The 26327-nt window shown below is 59.0% G+C and overlaps 1 protein-coding gene across 3 annotated transcripts in view; it reads left to right on the top strand.

The window, feature by feature from the left end:
- Positions 1–10823: 10823 nt before the first annotated feature.
- Positions 10824–26327, top strand: part of UNC5A (unc-5 netrin receptor A) — a 59190-nt gene continuing 43686 nt past the window's right edge. The window contains exon 1 of one of the 3 annotated variants that reach the window (XM_051844458.3): positions 10824–11225. In XM_051844458.3, the coding sequence (XP_051700418.1) occupies positions 11156–11225 (70 nt within the window). In that variant the 5' untranslated portion in view covers positions 10824–11155. Of the gene's footprint in view, positions 11226–20158; positions 20325–26327 lie in introns of those variants that run through there. The other 2 variants (XM_051844459.3, XM_089335103.1) reach the window with 2 other exon arrangements.

Genomic DNA, 26327 nt, shown 5'->3' on the forward strand with positions numbered 1-26327 from the left:
TACTGTGTGTGGCTGTCTGTGAACTGCCCTGAGGCTCAGTGCCCTGCGTGGAGGAGGCACGGGTGGGCCTGCTGTGACCCCATCTGTCCTCAGTCACTGAGGAGACACAGAGTGGACAACTTCCGGCAGTGGCAACCCTAGCGCAGCAGGCAGACCCTCTGGGTGGAGGGGCCGCTCTCAGGGGATGCCTGATGCAGGTCCCAGGGCCTGCTTCTCCGGATCTGGAATGTTCCGTCCGAGTGAATTCTGATGCAGAAAACACCCGCTCTTGCAGTCATTGTTCAGCAGGGGCGGGAAATGGCCCCGTAGGAGGCGTGTGGTGAGCCTCCACAGCAGGTCTCAAGCCGCCGAGTCACCACCCCAGGCCAGGCTAATCGCGGAGAGGAAAGTCCAGACACCTTACTCACCCAGCTCCCACCAGTAGCTCTGCCCTGGGAAAAATCCGGAATTCAGGGTAGGGACATTTGTAGCCTTTTTATGTAGATGCATGGCAGGGGCCTTCCACAAGTTCACGGAAAATGCCCATCTCTCTCTTTTTTATTTATTTACAATTGATTTATTTATTTAAAAGGCAGAGTTAAAGAGAGGCAGAGGCAGAGAGAAAGAGAGAGAAATATTCCATCCGCTGGTTCACTCCCCAAATGGCCACAACAGCAGGAGCTGCACCGATCTGAAACCAGGAGCCAAGAGCTTCTTCCAGGTCTCCCATGCAGGTGTAGGGGCCCAAGGACTTGGGCCATTCTTCTACTGCTTTCCCAGGCCATAACAGAGAACTGGATCGGAAGTGGAGCAGGTGAGACTCAAACCAGCACCCACATGGGATGCCAACACTGCAGGTGTCAGCTTTACCCACTATGCCCCAGCACCAGCCCCAGAAGATGCCCATCTCTTTAAAATACATCTTCCCATGAGTTTTGGGAAGGTCCCTTGCATCCACAAAACAAGGAATTCAGGAGGTATTAGACATAAAATGAAAATCAATGTTTAGAGATATCCGCTGAGGGTATAAGCTAGAATGCAGGATTGGATCTGGAGCTCCAAGGAGGTGACACAAAGGGTCCCAGGAGGCTGCCAGAGGGTTCTGGCTGGCTGGGGTCCCAGGAGGTAACCCCTGAGGTGCCATCTCTCCCCTCAGGGGCCTCCCCGGGACAGGGCACCCCTAGCTGCCCTCCTGGGAGCTCCGTCCACAAGCCCACCCTGAGGTGGCTGGGATGGGCCCAGGGGTTGTTCAGAGAGCAGGGCAGGGAGCAGGCAGAGGGAGCGGGGAGCATCCTGGCTGGCTGACTCTGGGACGCTGAGCCCGCAGCGCCTCTGCCTCCGCCAGCAGAGTGACAGTGCCCATGTGCACATGCAAGGGGGTTATTTTATTAACCAGATAGATTAAGCATCTCTCCTTCTAATTACCAGTTTAATTAACCTTGGCACACACCATGTACCAGCCCCCAAGGGACTGAGTCAGAACCGCTGTGCTGGGCGAACGTCGCCCATCTGCTCCGTGCCAGCGTCAGCCATCCCTGAAGGGGCCAGGACGGTGGGCACCAGGGAGGGGCCGAGGGAAAAGTGGGCAGGGGAGGCTGGGGACATTTTGGGGTTCTTGCCATGGGTGCTGGACTCCAGCAAGGCTCCCAGGTGCCTGCAGGGTGGTCTGTGTGCCCTGGAAGCCAGAAGACTTGGGGATGGGATGGTGCAAGGGCTGTTTCGAATGTTCTGAGCCTCAGTTTTCTCATCTGTACAATGAGCATAATGAGACCTAGATCCCTGGACAGTTTATGCGGTTTAAGCGCAAACAGACATTGAAATGCCTTGTGAGCCACAGTCATTTATCCACGCACTCATTCAGCACAGGGGTCTGGAGCTATGGGAGAAAGTAAACAACACAGCTATGAACAGGGAGAATTTGAAGATTGGGTGCTCTGCGAATTGACAATGTCTGCTTACGATCCCCAGTGTCTGCCCACATGCGTGCACGTGCACATGTGTGAATGCACACTCTCTCTCTCTCCTTGCTGTCTCCCACCACCCTGCAGACACAGTTCCCATGCACAGCTGTGACCAGACGCACATCCGTCTGAGACACACACCTACACCCACAGGTGCACGGGGCTACGCGTGAAGATGGTTGTCTGCTCCTGTGTCTCCGGAAGCATAGTGCCGGGGATGACATGGCAGTCAGAAGCACGCAGCCCCTGGTAAAGGGGCTTAAAAGTGTATTAAAATCCCCCTGAGTCTTCTTCCCACTAATGCAGTGTTATTGGAGTTTCCTGATGTCTGCGTGGGCGGACGAAGACGCGAGCAGGTGTTTGTGGATGTTGTGAGCGGGAAGCTTTCTGTATGCTGAGTGTGGAGTGTGCTGGGCTGTGCATGTCAGGGTGGGGGGGTCTGTGTGTGTATCTGTGTATTTGTGTGTACAGGGGGGTTGTGTGTGTTTGTGTATCTGTGTGTGTGCATGTGTGCTCTGTGTAGAGTGTGCTGGCCTCTGTGTATCGGAGTGTGGGGTCTCTGTGTGTATCTGTGTATTTGTGTGTGCAAGGGGATTGTGTGTGTTTGTGCACCTGTGTATTTGGTGTGGGGGTGGTTGTGTGAGTATATGTGTGTGTGTGCATGTGTGCTGAGTGTGGAGTGTGCTGGGCTGTGTGTGTCAGGGTGAGGGGTCTGTGTGTGTGTCTGTGTGTTTGTGCAGGGTGATTGTGTGTGTGTATCTATGTATCTCTGGGGGAGTGGTTGTGTGTGTGTATCTGTGTGTGTATGCATGTGTGTTGTGTGTAGAGTGTGCTGGTCTGTGTGTGTATCTGTGTACTTGTGTGAGGGATGGTTTGTGTGTTTGTGTATCTGTGTGTGCACACATGTGTGCCATGGGGTGTGCCTTTGTGCTTTTTAGGACCTTTTGGGGGGTGATTGGTTTTTCTCAACCAGTTTTGCACTATCGCCAACAAAAGGAGCCCTTGTAGATATTTCCCTCACTAATGGCCCTTTTCTCTCTGAAATTGCAATGCCAGATAACTGTGTATCTGTCTGCATGCTGTTTATATCCATGCTTTATATAGAAAAGGAATCAGATTTTTTTAATGCCACCCCCCCTCACAGAGCCAGCTCCCAGGTGGGGGCGACAGGGCCCCTGCTGAGAACTCTGGCTGCGGAGGCCCCAAGGTCCCAGGCTTTAGGGCCCAGCTGGGGGTCTCTTCAGATTCAGATTTCTGAACCCCCCACAGATCTGTCAGTAGGCCTTGGGGGTGGGGGTGGATCAGAAATTCCAGCTTAGCAGGCTCCTGGGGGATTTGGTTGCCCTGACAAGGGAGAGGGTCTGTCTGGATTCCCCAGCCTGTCCTAGACTACTGGGTTGTGGCAAGCACGGGCCTCCCCACGGCAGGGCTGCCGGAGTCTGCCTAAGGCTGGCGGCTGGGCCTGAGTCCCTCATTCCCACCCAGGACTTGAGGAGCTTCTGGGAGGGTGCAGCCCCAGACCAAAGCCCTGGGACAAACTCTGGCCTGGGGTGTCTAGGGGTCTCAGCTCCCACCTGTTTGATGAAGCTGCAGACGCTGCCACACTGACCTGGGCCTCCTCAGCGAGCCCTGATGGGCTCCTAGCCCCGGATGCAACGTGCCAGGCACCGGAAGAGGAGCGCCAGGCCTCGCTGGAGTCACATCTGGAAACTGCCAAGGACCTGGTGGCAAAAGCAGTGAGAGACAGAGGCTTACCTGGCCCTTTCCTCTTTGGGTCTCAAAAAACCCCTGTGCCTCTTTGGAGGAGCAGACCCAGCACCGAGCCCTGGCCCTTGGTGGTGAGTGATCAGCACACAGGGGGCCGACTGACGCGGTGCGGGCAGAGCTCCAGTCTGGCCGGGTGGGCAGATGGGAGCGAGGGAGAGGGAGGGAGGGGCTGGCTGGTGGCCGAGGGGCAGGGTGGGGTGGAAGTGACTCAGAGGGGGCTTGTCGGCGGAGGGAGGAGGAGGAGCTGAGGGGGATGAGAGACAGAGAAGGAGGGGAGGAGGGATGGGGCGGGCACTGCGGTCTGGTGGGGGAGCAAGGAGGCATTCTCTCCGCTTACGCTCCTAAGGCATCGGAGCATCTTGCTAATTGTTCATCTCCCAGAGACGCTAATGAAATTAACTCTGCAAAATGCTCATCAGGTCATCTGCAGAGGGCACGGTGCCAGGCTTCCGCTTGGTCCAATCTCCTCCTCCTCCGCTCATCCTGCCCCTTCCTGACTTTTCCCCACCCCCTCCTTTCCACACAGGGCCCTGAGCAGAGAACTGCTCACTTCCAAACCCGTGTGAGGGTGCCCAGAGAGAACGGGGGCCGTGTAGCCCGGAGCAGTGCAGAGTCTGAAATGCCATGGAGCTCTTGGGCCTGAGAAAGGGTGTCTCAGTGTGTGTGTGTGCATGGTGCTGTCATGTGTCTCTGTATTTCTGTGTCTGTGTGTATTTATGTGCAAACACGTGTGTGCACATGTGCTTCTGAGTGTGCATGAGTATGCATGTGTGTTTCTCTCTGGATGTTATGCAGCACCATGTGTCTCTAATAAAACCACTTGTGTGGCTAGATATTCTTTCAGTCATTCAGCAAACATTTCAGGAGCAGCTCTTTGTCCCATCCCTTACCAGCTGAGCCGTTTTAGGCAAACTACGTCTCTTCCCTGGGCCTCCATATTTGTGTCTATGCATGGGGATGACAATGACATGTACTTCCTAAGGGACTGTGAGAAAGGAAAGAGGTGAGCCACACAAAGAGCTTGCTTAGTCCTATCCTGGGCTGGTGCCAGTCAGGAAAAGCTGGGCGCTGTCCTTGGTCCTGAAGTCTCCAAAGCTGAGACGCCTGTTCTTGTCTGAGATACTTCCAGGCAGCAGAGAGGCCCAGGTGCAAAGGTCTCAGCAGCTTGGGGCTACCTGGAGGGCGTGCACACGGTTAGTCTGTGCAGGAAAGGGGTGCAGACGTGTGTGTGTGTGTGTGTGTGTGTGTGTGTGTGTGGCCATCTACAGGGATCATGTGCCTCTGCGTGGTGTTCCTTTGCCCAGTGTGCACTGGTGTGAGCTGCATGTGGGAGATGCATTGTGTGTGCTGATGCACTGAGTGGTGCTGGTGACTGTGTGTGTGTGTGAGAGAGGGAGAGAGGGAGAGAGGGAGAGAGGGAGAGAGGGAGAGAGAGAGAGAGAGAGAGAGAGAGAGAGTCAGGGCACAAGTGAGTGCATGGAGAGAAGTGGTTCAGATGTGGCTGGGGTCCTTTGAATGGGTTTGTTTCTACTTCTTGCTCTCCTCCTAGCCCCACACATTTCTCTTACAGCCTGGCTCTTCCTCCAACCCACCTTACCAGGAGGAAATCCGTGCTGGGAGGACAGGCTCCAGAGTATCCCAAAAGGCAGCACTAAGCCTTGTAAACAGTAGGCAGTAATAAATGCTTACCCTATCCTGGACAGGGCTGTTGAACAGACTTTGATAAGTGATCACTTCACATCATTTTTTCTTTTTAAAAAAATTTTTTTAAACTTATTTGAGAGGTAGTGTTACAGACACACAGAGAGAGGGAAGAGAGAAAGATTTTCTACCTAGTGGTTCACTCCCCAAATGGCTGCAACAGCCAGAGCTGGGCCAATACAAAGCAAGGAGCCAGGAGCTTCTTCTGAGTCTCTCACATAGGTGCAAGGGCCCAAGCTCTTAGGCCATCTTCTACTGCTTTTCCAAGCCATACCAGAGAGCTGGATCAGAAGTGGAGCAGCCGGGACTAGAACTGGCATCCATATGGGATGCCAGCTCCACAGGGGAGGACCCTTTGCATATTTTTCTCAAGTGCAAATCTCCTAAAACAAAACAGGCCCAAACAACAACAAAAAAGGTGGGGAGACATATTGGCCAATGTAGCTGAAAAAGCCAGCGGTATATCTGGCAACCTTAAGAGCAGGTGGAACTTGAACACTAAGCCAGAATTCTGCATCATTCTCTTCTCCAGGCATTCACTTATTGGGGCAGCGCCAAGATCAGATCATTTCTTTCTTGCTTCCAGTCCAGAAAAGAAAGAAAGAAAGAAAGAAAGAAAGAAAGAAAGAAAGAAAGAAAGAAAGAAATTCTTTCTCTCCTTGATTCCAACAAAATTCCCAGAAATAAGCCCTAGTAGCCTGGCTTGGGTCACATGATCATGCTGAACCATCATGTTGGTCCAGGGAATAGTGAATGCTGATTGGACAGATCAGAAGCATCTGCCATCATTTGGGACTGGGCTGTCATAGCCCCCCATGAATCTTGTGCTCTGAAGGTGAGAGGGGTGACCCCTCAAAGGAAAGACAGGATGATGCTTCCAGAAGACAGAAACCACATACTGAGCAGTGGGTAGTTGTGAATGCTTGGACTGGGGCAGGGATCATCAAGAGCCAATGTGAGGGGCTGGTACTGTGGCATAGCAGGTAAAGCTACCACCTGAGTGCCGGCATCCCATATGGGCACTGGTTTGAATCCCAGCTGCTCCACTTCCAATCCAGCTCTCTGTTATGGCCTGGGAAAGCAGTAGAGGATGGCCCAAGTCCTTGGATCCCTGCACCTGCATGGGAAGACTCAGAGGAGGCTCCTGGCTCCTGCTTAGGATTGGCGCAGCTCCGGCCATGAACCAGCAGATAGAGGACCTCTCTCTCTCTCTCTCTCTCTCTCTCTCTGTGTTTGTGTTTTATATTTCAAATAAATAAATAAATAAATCTTTTAAAATGCTGTTGTTTAAGCCACACAATCTACAACATCCTGTTTTTTTATAAAGAGAGAGAGCCAGTGTGAGCTCTCCAAGAGCACGTCCTATCAGGGCAAAGCTGGGGGATCGCAAGTCTGGGGCCCACAGAGTCAGCCTGCTTTTGTGGGTGGGACATTGAGCAGTGAGCTGAATAATGATGTATGCAGAGGCTTCTGGAATGAGTGAAGAGGAAACTAATTCAGGGCTGCCATGGTGGTATAGTGGGTTAAGCCATCGCCTGTGACATTGGTGTCCCATATGGGTGCTAATTCATGTCCCAGCTGCTCTACTTCCTATCCAGCTCCTTGATAATGTGCCTAGGAAAACAGCAGACCATGGTCCAAGTGCTTGGGCCCCTGCACCCCCAGGGGAGACATAGATGAATCTCCTGGCTTCAGCTTGGCCCAGTCCCAGCCATTGTAGCCATCTGGGAAGTGAACCAGCAGATGGATGAAGTCTCTGTGTGTGTGTGTGTGTGTCTTGTTCTCTCTTTGTAATTCTATCTTTCAAATAAATAAATCTTTAAAAAGAGCATGCACCAGAGAGAAATTAATTCAATGCCTGAGTGCAACCTGCGCGATAGTCTTCTGGGGAGCCACAGGCTCTGTCCGTGGTCCTGCCTCCAGCAACCTGTTCCGTGAAGACTTGGTTACAAGTAGTACGCATGACTTCCTGATCTCATCAGGCAGTGACAGAAAATTGAAGACGACAGCAACCACCCTGCCTGATAGCACCCACTTCCTTTGTGGGCTCCACACGGGGAAGCAGGACTAGACAGATTATGAAGAAATGTAATTGGGATGAATTTAATTGCAGGGAACCAGTGGCCCCAGAGTAGATGAGAAGCACCCAGGTGTGGTAAAGGCCAAGGGCAGTGTTGCTCTTCAAAACACAAGTGGCAAGACAGTCATCTGCTAGGCAATGGGGAGCTTGGTTACAATGCAGATTCCTAGGCACACGGAGCTTTGCATTTCAACAGGCAGCATGAGAACTTCCATGCATGTGCTCTGAGCTCCCCCAACCCAGTAGGTATTAGCAGTGTAACATCACAGTAGCTGATCGGATCCCTCTGGGTGGGCAGGAAATGGGCCCACTCCCTTCAGGAGAGCACCTGCCATGGGTGGGTGGGCTGGGGAGGCCCTTGCAAAAAAAAAAAAAAAAACCAGCACTCTGCAACTGTGCCAGTGACAGAAGCAGAACTGTGGGACCTGCAGGAGATAGAACTCAAGGCAGACTCAGACTTTGTCTTCTGAAATAATCAAAGCAAAAAAGGAGGCAGATATGTGTAGTGTGGCCCCAGAAAGGGAACTCTATGAGGGACAGATCCAGCCTCCTAGAGAGAGATGTTTCTGGCCAGCAGAGTAGTTAGAGGGGAGATCTACAAAAGGGGACCACAGACTTGCTGGAGGATCCCGTCCCGATGGGACTGGCCCTCCATCCTCCATTTGAGTCTGGGGCTTCTGTGAGGGTAGATGTTCAAGGTCACGGTCAAGGTTTGGATCTGGGCAGAATCCAGAGCAACCAAGGCTGGAGCTGTCAGGAGCCCTCGCCCCACCTGGCTGTCGGACAGCGGGCTCGGAGACCAACTGTCCCTGGCAGCCCTCTGAGCTAACTTCTTAGGCAGAATTCAGAGGAGGTGTCCACCATGCCCCACTCTCTGCAAGGGCATCCCCCCAACTCCGCCTTCTCTGAGTATCATTTATAAGGGCACGGCTGAACAAGGCTGGAGTGACACATGAAGGCTTGGGCACAGAATGTTCTATGAAGAGCAGCCAATAGGGAGGCCTGGAGGTGGGGAGGAGTTGGGTGCTGGAGAACAGAAGGGCCAATGAGCTATGAGTGGAAGCAACACGTGTCCTTTCTGGGCTGAGCCGCGGACTGCTGGTGGGTGAACCTCCCGAATTCCAGTGAGCGGCTGCTAGCAGCCTGGGGCCTTGGGTAAGGGTGACCCTGAGCAGCAGACCCAGGGCAGACAGATGAGAGAACATTTGTGCTGATGGAAGCCACCGAAACACAGGGACAATGTGTTACCAACACATGGCCGGATCTCGCCTGACTGTAGCACAGTCCCCTCTGCTCTGGCTGACGACAGAGGGGCAGAGAAGTGAACAGAGCAGCCACACTGAACACAGGAGCAGCTCCTTTTACTTTCCTGGACTCTAAACCTGATTCCCAGATTCTAATCCCATAACAGAAACTGTAGAAGGAAAAAAAGTGTAACAGGCACAGACATCCCAGGGACCCATCTCAGTTAACCCTGTGGTCCTTCAACCAGCTGGGCCCACGGCAATCAGACATCCCCTCTCCCCAGTCCTCATCTGTATACTGGGATAATAATGCTTATGGAACAGGATTGCCCGTGAAGACTGAGCCAAATTTCCAAAGTAGGCAAGACTATAGCAGCGTCTGGCATACGCCACTGGGACACCCCTATTTCTTCATGCTCAACCGTCCACCTCCAGTGCCAAAAACCCCAGGTCCTGTCATTTTCTCCATACCACAGGCCGTTCATGTAGCAAAACCCTGTTGCTGCCTCATCTCTCCCAGTCCCCTGTTTTCTGCAGGGAATTGAGATAGGTGTTACGGTGCCAACAGGAGCAGGATGGGCACATACTGCTCCCGACACAACACACAACCTCCCGGTGGGGAGATCAGTGCCCAACCCCACATACACACAGATGGGCCCCAGTGCAGGATTCAAACCCAGAAGCTGATGGTCATTTTCATTTTGGCCCCCATGAAGATAAAAAATTGTTTTATTAGTTAAACATTTTAAATCTGGAGATTTTACACCCAACAGCATCTATGGGTAGTTTGGAAGCTATGACCACCCTTGGGCCCCGGCCCCTCCCCCATAGCTGGCACCTGCAGCAGAGGGGCCCTGTCTGCCAGCGCCAGGCTCTGCCTCCCTGGCGCTGAAAGCCCCGTATCTGTGGGGGTGTGGGGCACCTGGAGCTTTGTCTGCTTTTTTTTTTTTTATAGTAGAGTTAAGAAGCAAAATATTTTCTCATCACCTTTCTATCAAAAGTGGAAAACAAAAGACAGACCGAGAGAGGGCCTCGTGTCTCAAGAAATCTAGGAGCACTGCTATCTCTTTGTGGAGGCGCAGGCCACTCTCCTGTCGTCCAGCCCCGCGGGTGTCAGCTTGCGACCCTGCCTGCCCCCTTTCTCGCGATCCTGCCGACCCGGAGCCGGGATCCTCTGTTTCAGAGCACGGCCCTCTTCCCCGCCCTGGGAGCGTGGCTGTCGCCTCCTTTCTTCTTCAAGGCTGCCCTCTGTTTATTTTAACCCGATTAGGGATGGGGGTGGGGAAGAGGCGATGCCAGTAGCGGTCATTGCTGGAGGCTCCGGGAGACGACGTGACTCGCCCAAGGTCACGGAGCTGGAAGCTGCAGGCGCCCAGCCCAGCCCGCTACCTCCGGCTTCGCAAACCTAGCTCGCCCCTTCACGCCCACGTCTCGGCGCCGTGCGCGCTCGGGGCGCAAACACCGTGCGCCCAGTCTCCTGCGCTGCGCCCTTCGATTGTTTTCCTTCTGTGAGCGGCGCCCGCCGTGGGGTTATAGAGAGGCCTTGGGTCACGCTCTGAGGCAGGCCCCTGGGACCCACCCTGGGCTGCGTGGTTGGGGCTGCCTGTGGCCTCGAGTCTGGTCTGCCCGACACTGGGGGCCGGGGCACCTCTGCGCGCACCCCGGCACTCGCCCGCAGTCCCCTGTCCACGCCGCGGGCTGGCAGCGCACCGCGGCTCGCAGACGGCCTCGGATGGCGACCGAGCGGCTAGCGGCAAGGGGGGAGACGGCTACAGCGGAACCTGCCCGGGGCCCCCCTACCCTGGGCAGCTTTCCGCAAGCTGGCGCTGCGCCGGGGTCGCCGCAGCCCTGGGCCCCTCCCGGGCCACCTGTACGCAGACTGGCGGGCCCGGGAGAGCCCGGATCCGAAGAAACAATCCACTCCGGGTTTCAGACGCCTGCCCCGGTCCCCGGGGACTGTGCGGGGAGGTGGGAGGCCTCCCCGCCCACCACCCCAGCTCCTCCCTGGGGGAGCCTCAGGCATCGCCCGGAGGGATCCCCGGTGCCGGGGGTGGCCCGCGAGCGCGGTGCGGGGCGGCCCGGCCCCTCCTTGCGTTCCCCGCCCCGCCCCGCGGCCGCCCCGTTCCGTTGCTCCAGTCCGGGTTTTGCGGCGCCCGCCGGCCCGCTCCCCGGCTGCGGGCTCCGCGCGGCGGCTGGCTCGGTGCGCGGCGCGGCTGGCGCTGCGCTCCGCCCCGGCTGCATTGCTGCGCTCCCGGTGCCCAGGGGAGCCACGCGCCGCGTGCGCCCCACAGCCGGCCGCCCGGAGGCAGCGCAGTCCTCTGGCATGGGCCCCGGGGGCGCCCCGAGGTGGGGCTCCAGGCTGAGGCGCTAAAAGCCTCCCTCCCGCCCGCGGGGCCCCGCGCCCGGCCCGCCTGCCCGCGGCTATGGCCGTCCGGCCCGGCCTGTGGCCAGCGCTCCTGGGCATCGTCTTCGCCTCCTGGCTCGGCGGCTCGGGTGAGTCACGCCGCGCGCGCTCTGGGGAGGCTTGCGGGGGGCTGCGCGCGCGCGAACGCTCGCGGTTCCAGCGGGGTGGGGGGTGGTCCCTGACCCGCGCAGCCGGACCCGGCTGGGAGCCCCTGGAGGCCAAACTTTGCGAGGCGGGACGCGGGGGCCGCCGCTCGCTGCTGCGCAGCTTCCCCGCGCGCTCTCCCGGAAGCCTGGGTTCTGCCAAGTCCCGGGCAGCTGTCAGCGCACGGGGCTGGCGAGTACAGACGCCCCACGCCCCCGGGTGGGGGAAGTTTGCTGGGTTGCCGGGCCTTAAGCAGTGCGGGGGGCTTTACAGCCTGACTTTGAGGGTTCAAAGATGAGAGGGGCTTGACCACATCCTAGTACCCAGGAAATGTTGGGGGGGGGATGAAGACACCTCTTCCCGGCAGCATCTGCCCCAGCCACTCAGTCTCCCCGCTTGGCACCTGGCCTCTGCCCACGTCCAGAACACTGTGTCCTCCTCTGTCCCCGCCACACTCTCTCGCACACGCACACACTCAGGCGTGGAGGCGCATACGCCAGCCCCCAGCTCTCGCAGCCTCGCGCGGTGCAGCCAGAGCCCAGTGGCCCCCGGCTGGCTGTGGCTGTGGCTGTGGCTGTGGCTCCTCTGGCCTTCGTGGTGCCGCCAGGGGGGCCAGAGTTGTGTGAGCTCAGTGCACCGGCTTCCCCTTCTCCCTCAGGCTCCCCAGCCCTTCTTCCTCCCTGCAGGTGCTGCAGGCCACCCTCACCTGCCAGTAACTCAGCCCTCAGCCCACCTCCTTTCCGGGTGGTGAGGGGACTTGCGGGGGGAGGAACTGCCCCTGCATCCTTTGTCTGCGAGCCCTGAGCCTCCTCCTAGGCCCAGCTCTAGGGGCCTCCTGGTCTCTGCCCCCACCATACACCTAGCAGAGCTGAGCCTGTGTGTGCCACAGGGGGTCATTTGTGTATGGTCAAGGGGGTGTGGGGCTTACCCTGGGAATTCACCCTCGAACCGGGTGGGGAGGCGTGTTGGTTGCCCCCAGCCCGGCCAGGCTGCAGTTAATCATAGGGGTGTTGGAAGGGAGCCTAGGGGTTCTGAGCTGCCAAGGCAGATTGATCCGAGATCAATGAGTGAGAGCTCAGGGGCCAGCAGGATGATTGAGGCTGACGGCTGTTTCCTTACAGGGTCTCCTGCGCAGAGCGTCCTGCACGGCTGCTGCCTGTCTGCCCTCCCCATGCGGCCCAATCCTGCCTCTACTGCACCCCCCAACTCGATCCCCTTCCCCGTCATCGCTCCCCCAATCTTCACTTTAACAAACCCTTGTTCCCCACAGCCTCCCCGGCTAATCCTGACCGTGCTGGGAGGCTGCTGCCTCTGAGAGAGTGTGTTGCACACATGTGCATGTTAGGAGTGTGTGTGGCACTCAGGGTTGCTGGTTGCACCACTGACCATGGTGAACCGGTGGGGTGCAGTGGATGATCCACACCCCGGGAAGGGGTGTCGCCAGACACCTGGTAGATGCCCAGGAACTGTTTACCGAGTTGGGTGTGTGTGTGTGAGACGGGCCGTGTGTTCGCCACTGCGTGTGGCCACGTGAGCACGTGAGAGGGCTGTGGGTTGACATGTGTGCCCCGGGTGACAAGGGGTTGATGTGGCATGCGCAGCACAGGTATGTATGCAGCCAGATGAGTGTGTGTGCTGATTGTGCACTGTTGCTCAGGTGAGTGTGTATAGATAAGGGGGTAACAGGTGCTGGTGAGTTGGGGTGCTGCAGCCTGGAGTGGCGGAGGGGGGGCGTGAGTTGCTGCATGGATTCCTCAGGAAGCCCCGTGGTGGAAGGGAGGGGATTGCATCCCTGGTTTGGTGGGGTGGAGGGGCACCTGTTGGGGCCTGGCAGGTGGGCACCGGTGCCACAGGGCTGCCTTGGGCACCTCCAGGCATCAAAGGCTCTCAGACCTATACTGCCGAAGGGCACAGGGCTGGGGGCAGCCCTCCTGCTCACCTGGGCCCCCTTCCTGCTGCCTCTCCAGGCTCTGGGCACATGTGGCTGCCCAGGCAGACTGCCCCTGCCGTGACCCCAGCTCCTCCTGCACCCGCCCATCCGCTTCTCCTAGGCAGTAGCAGCTGGTGACAAATGTGTCCGAGTGGCTGAGGGAGGGCTGGCCAGCCAGGCGGCAGGGGGCGCCGGGGCCAGCACGAGCGCCCCACCGCCCGCCCCCCACACCGCAGCCACCTGCTCCCCAGGCCAAGCGGCCACCCTTTGTCACCCGACGTCACGCATGGCACTCACACAAAAGCCTGCCCCTTCAGTTCACACACGGCCGGGCCAGACCCTTGCAGGGTTCTCCCCGTATCCCCAGCCTCACAGTGGGCACACAGCCTCCCCACTCCTGGGGGGGTGGCAGGCAAGGGGAGTGGGCTGCCTGCTCCCTACTTTCCTAGATTGGGGGGCTTCCCTTAGGAGCCTGGGATTGGCATTTGATCCAGCTCCTTAACCCCCACCACCACCACTCACCCCTGCCAAGAGCATGGCCTGGTTCTTGGAGGGGCCGCCGTGGGCTCTGGCAGGGAGCAGGGCGCCTGCCTGGCTCAGCTCCCTGGCTCCTGCCTGCTATGCTGTGCTGGACCCCAGATTGTCTCGGAAGCATGCCCTGAGCTGGGCATGGGGGACCCCTTCTCCTCCAGGTGAAGACTCTTGGGCTGGGCTGAGCCGCCTCCTAGGAACACACACGACCACACCAAGCCCCTCCCACTGCCCCTTCTTCCCCAGGGGCACCCCACCCCTCCCCTCCCCCTGCCCCCTCCTCCAGCCTGGGCTGGAAACCTCGGAGCCTCCCCAGGCTCTCTCTTCTCCTTCACGCTTCACATCTCATCTGTCACCGAGTCCTCCAGCTCAGCCCCACTCGTGACATTCCTCCTGTGTCCCTCGCCGCCTTTGTCTCCCTCACCGGGGCCCCTTCCTTCCCTCACCTGTCTCACCTGGACCACTGCCGTGGTGACCCCCCCCCACTCAGCCTTCTCCGGGCACCTCCATACAGACTAAGCCCCCTGGGTGTCTGGGCAGAGAACCTGCTAGTAAGCTTGCCGTGGCCCCCACAGAGCCTGGGCTGGAAGCCGTGGCGGGTGGGTGTGGGGGTGTGGCCGCAGGGAAACACCTGCTTCCCCCATCAGCACCATGCACCACTGGTCTGCCCGACCCATCGGCAGGCTGGGTGCACTCCCTGGTTTTGATGGCTGCTGGCTGGGCACCCCGAGACAAGCTTTGGCTTCCAGACTGTAGCTGCTTTGCCCTGCAGAACCTGGAGGCCCCTGCCCTTGCTTAACATGGCTCCCTACCTGAAACCCCGAGCCCCGGTCCACACAACCTTCTTCTCAGCTCAGCCCCATCCCCCTTCCCACCCCCTCCAACAGGCCTCCCCACCTCCCCTTCTCGAAGGGGTCGTGGTACACAGATGTGCTTTGGGTGGGCTCAGGAAGGATGGAGGCATTGATGGCTCAGCCCTGGAGTGGCTGCCAGAGCTCCGGCCAGAGCCACCACCTCTAAGCATTGCTACTGTCCATGGTGCCGTGACCCTGCTCTCTGCCAGCAGGCTCCGAGCCAAGGGCTTAATGTACCTCTTTGCCTCCTCAGTTGGAGTTTGGGTTCTCTGGCCAGGCAGGGAGGGGCTGGCAGGCTGGGGACAGAGACAAAAGTTTGCTCTGTCCCGTGTGGCAGGTGCACCAGGGGCCAGGCTGCTTCCTTTCTCGCTGCTGCAGCCTCTCGGCAGGAGCCCCAGAGAGAAGCCATCCTACCTGCTGGCAGAAGCCACCCCCCCCACACACACACATACATTACCACACCCTGTCTCTGCACACACACTGTCCCACCCCAGGGAGCCTGGACATGCCCCTGCCCAGGTTGGGGCTGGGAGGGGCTCATTATGGCAGCTGAGTGTGTGTGTGCATGCAAGTTGGATGGCTCAGTGTTAAGCAGACAACCCCTGCCCCACCCTGGGTGCTTTCTTGTGCAAACAGTGTTGACATTGAGACGTGGGCTGCTCTGAGCAGCACCTGCGTGGGGCTCCCCTGGGCCCCAGCCACCCTCACCGCCTGAGCTCAGCTTCCTGCGAGTCATCTCACCAGCCCACCCCTTGGCCTCTTGTCTGCTCCTGCAGAAGTGGCATCCAAGGGTCCTGCTGCCTTCCGGGGAGGCCTGGCCCCCTTCTGCAGGTGGAATCCAAGGGGCTGCTGGTGCTAGAGGCAAGCACGGGTAGGTCCAGTCCTGCCACGTCTTGGCAGGTAGCTTTGACTCCCGAGCCTGTCTCCATTTCTGTAGACTAGGGCCATGTCTGCTCCCTTGGGGTTACAGGAGCCGACTGATGGGCACTGTATCCAGCACCCAGGGTGCACCCCGAGATCCAGCAGGGGCCCATGGCTTCTCGGTTTCTTTCCTCCATTCCCTCTGGCATTTGAAGGGACGTGAGTCAAAACAGAACAGGGGACTTCAGCGGCATCAGGGCCCAAGCCAAGAACAGCATCTCCGGGTGAGCTGCTCCCTTTCTCGTGGCTGCAGCCCCCCAGCAGGAGCCCCAGAGAGGAGTCACTGCTTCCGGTTGGCAGGAGCCCCATGTGCACTACCCCACCCGCACAGATGCCAGTTCTTCCAGCGTGCAGGGTGGGATTCTGTGAAAGTGGAGCTTGGGTTCAGCTTGTCCTGAACTGTGTGCTGACGGTCAGCCTGGACACATAGGACACAACAGCAGAGGGCGCAGGGACCCTGGATGGAACTAAATTCTAGTCCTGGCTCTGTTATTTGACTGCTGTGTGATCTTGGACAAGTCACTTAACCTCTCTGGGCTGTTTGTCTCTGTATGCTAAAGGACTGGACTTGATGACTGGGCTGGATCAGAGGCTGGTGCCTAGGGAGGCTTACCTCAGTATCCTGAAGTGGATTCTGCAGGTCCCTCCAGAACTCACACCTGCCCAGCCGCGAGTCCACTGCCCCCAGAAGGGGCCGCTAATGTTGCCTGGGAGCCAAGAGGCTGCTGGTGGGGGCAGGAAGTGAGATCCTGCTTCAGCTGCTGAACACCCCCCACCCCCCAGCACAGGTCAGAGTGAAGTGCCTGCACCCCCCCTTCCAGGAACTGGTGTCAGATGCAACAGGCATCCTTTGACCCCGCCCCCCCCCGGGGGGGCCAGAACCCCACGCGGATGGAGGAGGTGGAGAAATGAGTGAGTCGGGTTCTGGGACCTGGGTCTGGACCGGGACCAGGACTTGGCCAAGCAAGGGAGGTGCTTAGAGTGCAGGCACAGGGCCAGCCCCCCAAGAGTGCACTCCTCCGTAAACATGTCCTGCCTGTCTCCTGTGCCTCTCCTTCGGCCTGGCCCTGGCCCCAGCTCCTCCCTGCACTTCCCCAAGTCCCTTGTCTGAGGAATGCACCTGCCTCCCAGAGCCATTGTGCACACTGGGTAGGCTGCACACAGTAGGTGCTCATTAAGCATTAGCACTCCATAATGACAGATACAGGCAGGGGGCCACCGGCCTGGCCTTTCCTGGGGAGTCCGGGATGCCGCTGGGGGATGCCTAAGGTGAGGCCCACATTTGGAGCGGGGGACAGGCCTGGCTTTTTTGCACTTTCATGAGCCCAGAGCAGGGCCTGTTGAAGACCCTTCCCTCCACATGTGGCTGCTGATGGCTCCTCCCGGCCCTGTTGGCCATGGCAGAGGGGCTGCCGGCCCATAGGGACCTGCGACGCCTGAGTGGCAGCTGCTCATCTTCAGACAAGGAGGGTGGGGGAGTAGTTGAAGGGCCATTGTGATGGGGAAGGGGGCCCTGGCATTGCTGCCTCAGAGTCAGGTCATGGTGGGGTCACCTAGGGCCGGCATGGCCTTGACGGGTGGGACCCCCGCGCCTCCTCACACCAAGAAATTGGAGCTGTGTCCGTGAGGAAGCTCAGGGTCACCTTGAGCTCCAGGCAAATACGTGGCTGAGATTTTGGGTGGGGCTTCCCCCCCCAGGGAGTCCGCCGAGGGGCGGGGCGGCTGCTGGGGCTGCAGGGAGAGAACTCAGGACCGTGTGTCGCCCCCCTCTGCCCTGTACCTCCCCAGCTGGACGGCAGGTGCAACTCGACCCCACCCCAGCAAGTCCAGCCGAAAACCTGGGAGGGGGCTGGGAGGGGGCGCACCCCCAAATAGACTCTACCCGCTCCTAACTGGGGAGGGGGCTCCCAGGGGCCAAGGGGCTGCTGTGTTTTCCAAGACCCGCGCCTCTGCAGCCCCCACCCCACCTTTGTGACTGCACCGGCAGGTACGCAGCCTCCCCTTGGCAGTCTTTGGCGCCCCCTGCGCGACCCGAGACTCAGCCCCGCAGCCCCCACCCCTGCGCCAAGGTACCTCGGGGGCGGGGCCCTCGTGAGCGCCGTGGGGCGGCAGGGGCCCCGAGCCAAGGGTAGCCCGGGCCGCGGGGGCGTCGGGGCGCGGGAGCAGGCGGCCGCAGGTCCCGGCCCCAGCCCCGCGCTGGGTGATTAGTGCGCGGGAGAGCGGGCGGCGGCGGCGCCCAGGAAGGGGCGGGATCCCTCCGCCCGCCAGCCCGCCTGCGGCCGCCCGCCGGATTAGCGGCTCTTTGTTCCGGGCCTGTTAACAAGTTCCTGGCTGAGCGCTTGGCTGCCGCCGGGGAGCGACGTCCACCCAGGCCCGGCCGCTCGCGGCCTCCGCCCTTGCCCCCTGCCCGCACCCGGCTGCGGCCCGCACCCCCTGCCCACCCTTCCCAGGCCCGCTGAGCGGGGGCGGGGATGAGGGTGGGGGCTACTGGAGACCCCGAGCTGACCCTGCCGGGGAGGGGAGCCCGCCCGCGCCGGCCAGCACCGGCCTCGCATTTCCACGGTGTGGATGGGGCAGGTTGCGGCGCCGCGGTCCTAGGCAGGCTGGGATGGCGGGCTAGGTCTTTGGCACCCAATGCATTCTTCTGCTCAGAGGAGGGGACCGAGGCGGGGCTGTAGGCTGGGATTTTTCCATCAGGGATTGACTTGCTGATGGCAGTAGCTGTGGCCGGTGCTGGGATGCAAACCCCAGGCCGGCCCGTGGGGTAGGTGCGGTTAGCTTCGATTGTCGGGAGCACACTGGGGTCTCAGAGGGCCCGCCCGTGTGGCATGTACTCCTGATGGGAGAAAGTGGGGAGACCTTGACTCTCTGTGTGGTCTTGGGCTGACTCTCCTGGGGCATCTGGGAGCCCACTCCCTAATCTCCCAGCCGCCTGACTCCTGTGCGCATGCTCCCTGAGCCTAGGGTTGGGGGCACAGGGCCAGGACCCTCTTCGGGCCGCCTTCCTCACCTCCAGTCCTTAGCTTCAAGTCGCAGAGACTGGCTGCGGGCACCTGGGGCTGCTCAGAGCTCTGTAGTATAACGAGGTAGGCTGTCTCTCAGGGAGTCCCCCCCTTGTCCCCGCTTTTGTCCCCTTGTTGGGTTACTTAAACCAAGGCTCCAGCCAGGCTCCGTCTGTCCCTCTCCGGGCCAGGCACCCCCAGTGCCCTCAGGTTTCCCTGGGAGCAGGGGCTGGAGCTCCTGTCACCTCCCACATCCCTGTCGCCTGCCTCCGGGCTTCAGCGCCATAACCACAGCCTCTTCCCTCTGGGAGCTCAAAACGCCGACACAGCGCCCAGCATGGAGGAGCACCGGATGCTGTGTCTGTTGTGAACGTTGCAAAATCAACTCCACATGGCTTAAGAAAAAGGAAATAAAACCTCAGGGTGGTGGTAGGGGAGGCTTCACGGCGCCTGCAGCTGATGAGTCAGGAGTAGCTGGCTTCAGGCATGGTTGGATCCAGGTAGATCAGTGGAAACAAGGGCTACCCTTCTCTCTGCTTCTCTGCACATTGTCCAATAACCACTCCCTCATGGTCCCAAAGTGGCTGCCAGTAGCTCCCAGGGCTGCTATATCATACAAACCCAGATCAGAGGAAGAGAATGGGCATTTCTTCTGTCAACTGCCCAGCAATGTCCCTTCTCTCACCGGTCTAGCTCAGGCCCTGTGCCAGGTGTGACTCAGTCACCGCAGCTTCAGGCTGTGGCTGTGCACATTAGCCTGGGCCCAAGCCACCTGTGCCGCTGTCGTCCTATTATTACCCAAGTGGTTTGCAGCCTTCACAGCTTCTTGTCCACCAGGAAGGGACAGGCACTGTCTCCCTGATATAACCAGTGTGTCCTAAGCTCGGACACTGTGACCAGTTATGGAACAAACATGATGACGCCGAGGCCACAGCTTGAGTCTGAAGGCCCGTTGCCTGGCTAATGGACAGGATTAGAAGACGGGGCTGCCCATGCCCGCAAGTTTTGGGTTCCCCTAACTGTGCTGTCATCCGGTTCACGTGTGTCCGTTTGTTGGTACCAAGGTCTTTTTTCAGCTGCCTGGCTCGGGTCCAGGTGCACGGGGCTTTGCTCTGGCCTTTATCTTCCAGTACAGCCATCGGGCCATCAAGGGCGTGACTGTACTTGTCTCTCAGGGGCCTGCGGCCCGCAGCTGACTGACAAGCTCTGGCCTTGGCCTCAGCTTCTCTGGGCTCTCGGCCGATGGCAGCAGTCATGTGTTGAGTTTTGTATCTGCCCCCAGGTCCACTTGGTGGTGTCTCGGGGGCCCCTTCATCCCAGCAGCAGAGCCCGAGTGAGCTCAGCGAGTATTCCCATGTCCCGGCTCCTACTCTGCAAGCTTCTTGCACCTTCTCCCAACCAGCCAGGCTCTGGCCAGAACTTTCCCCCTTCTTGGGTTAATTTGTGAGAATCCGTCTCTGTTGCTTGCACTCAGACAACCGTGAGTGACACATTCAGCCAGCCACACTTCCTTTCCTGACCCCAGGACAACAGTGCACTTGTCTGTCCCGTGACCGCTCTCCCCACACTTTCTCAGAGGTCAACAGCACAGGAGGGGGGCTCGGAGGAGGAAGTCCGGCAAGGGCAGGCCGCCAACTGGGGGTCGCTGGCAAGCCATGGCTCCCATCCCACCATTGTGCATTGAGGCTGGGGGTGAGGGTGGGAGGGTCCGCCTGCTGCGACCTGGGGTGTGGCTTGTCAATCAAGAAACCAGAACTCATTCACAACAACCACTTGACCTGTCCAGGTCTCTCCCTAAGCTTTTCGGTAAGTGCTTCTTCCGTTTTTTCTTTTCTTTTTAAAAATTTGTTTGAAAGACAGGCAGAAGCTGGGAGGTGGGAACTCAGTCCAGGTCTCCCACGTGGGTTGAAGGGGATCCAGCTGGTTGAATCATCACTGCTGCCTCCCAGAGTCTGCCCTGGTGGAATGAGAGCTGGAGACGGGCGTTGAACCCAGATACTCCCAGCGTGGGATGCAGGCATCCCGACTTGGTAGGCTGAACGCCGGCCCCTTTGTGTTTTGTATAACACTCAGTCCTGACTCTCCAATTCAGTGTCTCTCAGTCCTCAGCCAGGACCACCCTCCCACTGCCACCCAGCCCCAGCCTCAATGTGCAAGGTGTGATGGGAGCTGCAGCTTCCCACGGACCCCCAGTTGGCGGGCCCACCCTTGTGCTGGGCTTCCTCCTCCGAGCCCCGTCTGTCCTATGCTGTGTTGCTTTGGCGTTTCCCATGAGCCTCAGCGGCACCTGTGCGCAGCCCCCTTGCCTGGTGATGGCTCAGCCTGCTCGGCTCCTCTGTGGCTTTGCCCTGGGTTTCCAGCTGCTTCCGTGCAGGGAATAGGTGGTCAGAGGCAGGTGCCCCAACCCGCATCTGAGACCACCTCCTCCTCCTCCGGACCCTTGGGGTCACACCCAGCTGGTCTGCTCACACTGCTGGGGCGTGGGTGGGGGACTGTGTATGGTGTGAATTCCGGGAAGCCCACCCCCGAAGGCCAGGCCAGGTGTCTGGGGCTCAGTGCCCCCTACCCTGCAGGCTGTGTGTGACACGCGCTTCTCTGGGCTGCTTTTCCAATCTCTAAGTGAGAGCATTCACTTTGGTGCTTCAAATGCCAGTTTGCCTGCTGGATTCTAGAAAGTTTAACCTTCGGACGCTTTGAAGTGTCCACATGGCCGGACTGTAGGCTCCTGGAATCTGTTCCTGCAGGACTCACTGGCTTCCTCGGGCTTGGAGGTGCGGCGGTGGGGGGAGGCTGGGGGCGGGGAGTCAGTTGGGCGGTAGAAGTTGTGCTTAAGAACCTGGGCTCTGGAGCTGGTGTGGGGGCCAGAGTCCCAGCCTGCGAGACCTCAGACAGAAGCACTCTGTGCCTGTCTCCTCAGCTGGGAAGGTGGCCATCACGAGATGGACACTGCCCCCCCAGTGGACATTCTGCACGCGTGAGCCGTGTCCGTGCCATGCAGACAGCAGTGAGGACGCTCGCTTTGGGCCTCTCTGTCTGACCCAGCCCTGAACGGTGGCAAGCGGCATCAAGGGCAGGAGCCCGTGGGCTGGGGTCTCAGCGAGGTGCTCATGTGGGGGTCCCGAGGGAGGAGGCTGACGCGGTGGCGGCTGACACTAGGCCAGGGGTGATCCTGCAGCCTGGGAGAGCAGAGAGGTGGCAGAGAGCACAGGAACATTTGAGAGCCCAGATGGCCAAGACAAGGACAGCCCCTCCTGCTGGCCTGTGACTTCAGGGCAAGCCCTGGCTACCTGCTGCCTCCACCCCAGAGTTCTGGGGGCCTAGAGGTCAGAGGAAGAGCGAGTCTTTCTTGGCTGGGCCCTTGGCACAGGGTGGGATTTGTCCAGGGAGTGAGGGAGGAGGAAGTGTGTACACAGGGGAGCCAGGAGGCGTGCGCCCGCTTAGAGCAGACGGTGCCGGTGGGGGGCCAGTGAGCGACAGGGCCGGCTACAGCTCCGAGCTGGGGAGTGACAGGCAGTGAGTGGTGTTTAAGGAAGATTAATCTAGCAGTGCATGGAGGATGGATGGGAGCGGGGAGAGGCTGGAGGCACGGAGACCAGCCGGGAGGCTGCCGCGGTCACCCAGGCAGGAAATGACGAGGCCTCTCCCGCCAGTGAGTGAGCAGGCAGCGGGGATGGAGGCCGAGAGACGGGCGTGGGGGCCATGGCGAAAGAGGAGACACTACACGAGAATGCTGCGTCGAGGGGGCGGGGGGGAGGAGGAGGAGGAGGCAAACATGATTCAGAGCCTGGAAAATGATGTCAGAAACAGAAAATAGATGGGGAGCTGGGTTGGGGGAGAAGCCAAAAGAGCCAGAGAGCTCACCCTGGGAGCGGGACACAGGGGTCATGAGCAACGGAAGCCAGCTCTGGCCAAGGTCAGCCGACAGGTGCAGCGGGCGAGGGCAGACACGTCCTAGGAGTGAAGTCCGCGGAAGGACAGGCAACGGGGGGGGGGGGGGGGAGGCAGCCTGTTCCCTGGAGGGCACTGGAAGCAGTGATGGGGAAAGCGAGAGTAGGACTGGGACAGGTGGGGCAGACACAGGAGGCTGAGAAGGACCCTCTGACAGGCAGTGGCCCCAGGTGGCCTCGGCGGTGGTGCTGTGCGAGGCAGGCCCTGTCGGGAGCAAATCGGGGAGGCGGTGGATGTGTGGCAGGTGGCCTTGGCCCAGCTCCACTGCGGACGGGCAAGGACAGGACTTTGGGGCTGACCTGGATTTCACTCTTACCCCCACGGTGCTGGGTAGGAAACTCCTCGGTTTCCTGGCCTCCTTGGGAACTGGGTTTTCTGAAGGGGCGGCCCCATCTCCCTGAGCTGCACTGGCTGCTTCTCATACTTCCCCTGATTCACAGCACCTCCTGCCTCCCTCCTTCTGCTGGCCTCCCCCAAGGCCTATGGTCCTGGGCTGGTTTTGGGGGCTCCACCCACCCCCAGAAGAAAGCCCCTGACTAGGTTGTCCAGAGTCTAGGACACAGCGATTGGTCCAAGGTGGTCACGTGACCTGGACTGAGCTGGTCAGGCGCCTTCCCATGGCTCCTCCCCCTGGGGCTGGCGGCAGTGGAGATGGGCCATGGGACCAGGATCGTGTTCCCCTCTGGTGGACAGAGGAGACCGTCCTGGTGGACCGAGGGTCCTGTAACTTTTCTCGGTCCTGTGTGCTGCCCCACCACCTGCCCAGTTCCTCAGAACTCCCCACTTTGTGCTGGAGCCCGGCTGAGTTCAGTGTGGGGATCTCAGGCACAGGACGTGAGGCCGTGGACGAAGCACCCACCCACTGGGGCTGTCTGGCAGCAGACAGGGCGCTAAGCCCCAGGGCAGCACATGTAACTTCTGAGAAAGAAAGGATTCGCCCCAAAATGCAATTTTCGGACTTCTCAGTTTCGTTTTTAAAGATTTATTTGACAGGCGGAGGTACAGACAGAGAGAGGGAGAGACAGAGAGAGGTCTTCAATCCTCTGGTCCACTTCCCAAGTGGCTGCAATGGCCGGAGCTCAGCCAGTACAAAGCCAGGAGGCCAGGAGCTTCTTCCGAGTCTCGCATGCAGGTGCAAGGGCCCAAGCACTTGGGTTGTCTTCTACTGCGTTCCCAGGTCATCAGCAGGGCACTGGATTGGAAGTGGAGCAGCCAGGACTCGAACTGACACCCATATGGGATGCTAGTGCTGCAGGCAGAGGCTTAACCTACTGCACCACGGCGCCGGCGCCTCAGGCTTCTCTTAAAAGAGCCAGAGATCTGACCCGGGCACAGGAGCCTACTTTCTTGGGTGGGTTGGGGCTGGAAACTGGCTGCCACCTTGGCCATATGACCTCATCACTGTGCACAGCCCCGATATCCATGCCCCCACCCCCACTGCCTGTGTACACCCTGCCCTGTACACCCCTGCTCCACACAGCCTCCTGCCATTGTCACCTTCTGCCCATGCACTGTGCACTCCCCCTGCCCCAGGCACCATTGTTGTGATACCCCCACACCGTGCACCCCTCACCCCACTCACCCCCAACCTCTGAGTCTGCTGAGGCTGCCTCATGCCATGTGCTGGGCTGGTAAGCATTGGACACGCAGCCCTGCACAGGGGCCTTCTCTCCTCTCCCTCCCAGCTCCAAGAGCCTGTGCCTGGGGCCTGTGCATTCACCTGTTCAGTCCGGGGTGACAGGGGACAGTCAGCTTGAAGCGGCTGAAAGATAATTGGAGACTTGGGACTGGCACTTGGAGACGCTGTCAGGATGGAAAGTGGTGATCGGAGACCCACTTACAAGGAGCCAGTCGATGGGAGCTCCTGAGCAGGTATGTTTGCAGCCAAGACAGAGAAGAGGGATTTGGGGAGAGGGGTGTGATTCCAGGGAAGCCAGAGGGAGGTCTAGGAGAGAGAGCGGGAGCCCAGGGAGGAGTCTCAAACTGGGGGGGGGGGAGGCAGGAAGACCCTGCAGTGGCTCGTGTGGAAATAGCTGCGGGGAGAGACCCATAGCAGCGAGCCGAGCTGGGAAGATGGGACAGGCAGGTTGCAGCCATTTGGAATTTGTAGGAAATGGAAGGATGCCGGGGCCAGAAAAGGCTTCCGGATTGCACTTGAGGAAGGGGGTGTGGGACGTACAGGCACGGCAGCCGCTGCGAGGGCACAGAGTGCGGGCAGGTGAGCTGTCTGCAGGTGGGCGCAGGGGAGGGCGTTGACCGAGGTTCGTGGCCCCAGAGAGCATTTGGAAAGTGGAGAGACGGGCTGAGGGACAGGGCTTCATGAAAATGGAGGGGGGAGGGATCAGCACGTACTGTGTGTGTGCCGGCACTGGGTTAGGTGTAACATGTGCGCAGTGAGCCAGGCAGGCACAGTCCCCTCTCCCAGGGCTGACATGTAGCAGGAGGAGATAACCAGGTGACAACAGGTGGCTGTATCCACAGAGGCTGCCGTGCAGCGGCTGAAAGGCAGGCAGAGAGGGCCTGTCCCCAGGAGCGAGCTGGCTGCCACATGAGACAGGGTGGCCAGGGAAGGCCCCTCTCTGAGGAGGTGATGTTTGAGCTGAGGCTGGGGTCCTGGGAAGGAGCCAGAGACATGGGACTGCTGTGGTCTGGGTGCAGGGAGCCAAGTGACAAGAAAGCACAGTGGCTTGCATATGTCTGTGCTCATTGCTGCGTGCACCATCGTTGCTTCTAGAAAGGCCACAGGGGAGGAGCTGAGCCACGGCAGGTCCCTCTGCGGGCACACCTGGTACGGTTACCTGGCCGCGGGAGGCCTGCTGTGCACGCACAGCGTGAGCACACCTCTGCACGTGCCATCACCAGGCCTGGGGACCCTGAGGGGAGGGCAGGGGAGGGGAGGTGCAGGGAGAAGGCTGGGCGGGTCCCTCAGCCGCAGCCCTGCGGAGGTCTCCACACTGCCCAGCACCTGTCCCCCAGTGTCAAGCACAAATTTGTACATCATGTCCAGGAGGGCTGGTGAAGTCTGACTTGGATGCACATATGAGGGTGCATCACAAAATTTGTGGAAAATGCAAAAAACAATCTTTACAATTCATGCATAGGTTTTTCACAGACACTTCTGAAAGATTTATTTATTTGAAAGGCAGAGTTATAGAGGGAGAGAGAGAAAGGAAGACAGAGAGAATCTTTCATCTGCTGGTTCACTCCTCAAATGGCTGCAACAGCCAGGGCTGAGCTACGCTGAAGCCAGGAGCCAGGAGCTTCTTCCAGGTCTCCCAAGCGGGTGCAGTGGCTGCAGCACTTGGCCCATCTTCTACTGCTTTCCCAGGTGCAGTAGGGAGCTGGATTGGAAGTAGAGCAGCTGAGACTTGAACCGGTGCCCATATGGGAAGCCGGCACTGCCAGCATGGTTTAACCCGCTGTGCCACAGCTCCACCCATGGACTTCTTGAAGACTTCTCAAATATACAGATTTTAGGGGGTTTTGCACAAAAATAAACATCTTTTAATCCCATTTCCATGAACTTTGGCCGCACCCTCATGTGTGTATATGTGTTTGTGTATTTTTAAAAATCACAGTAGTATAAATTAATCATTTTTGAAAAGATTTATTTGAAAGGCAGAGAGGGAGAGGGAGAGAGAGCCAGTAAAGAGAGCACTCTTCTGTACTGGTTCACTCTCCTAATGGCCACAACCACTCGAGCTTGTTGGGCCAGGCTGAAGCCCAGAGCCAGGAATTCCATTCCGGTCTCTCTCTCACATGGATGCCAGAACTCAAGCATCTGATCCATCATCCACTGTTTCCTGGGCGCATTAGCAGGGAACCGGATCAAAAGTGGAGTATCCAGGAGCCAGTGGAACC

This window comes from Oryctolagus cuniculus, chromosome 6 (assembly GCF_051225735.1).
Source record: "Oryctolagus cuniculus isolate XC-2025 breed Fujian yellow rabbit chromosome 6, ASM5122573v1, whole genome shotgun sequence".
In the NCBI taxonomy this organism is placed as follows: Eukaryota; Metazoa; Chordata; class Mammalia; order Lagomorpha; family Leporidae; genus Oryctolagus; species Oryctolagus cuniculus.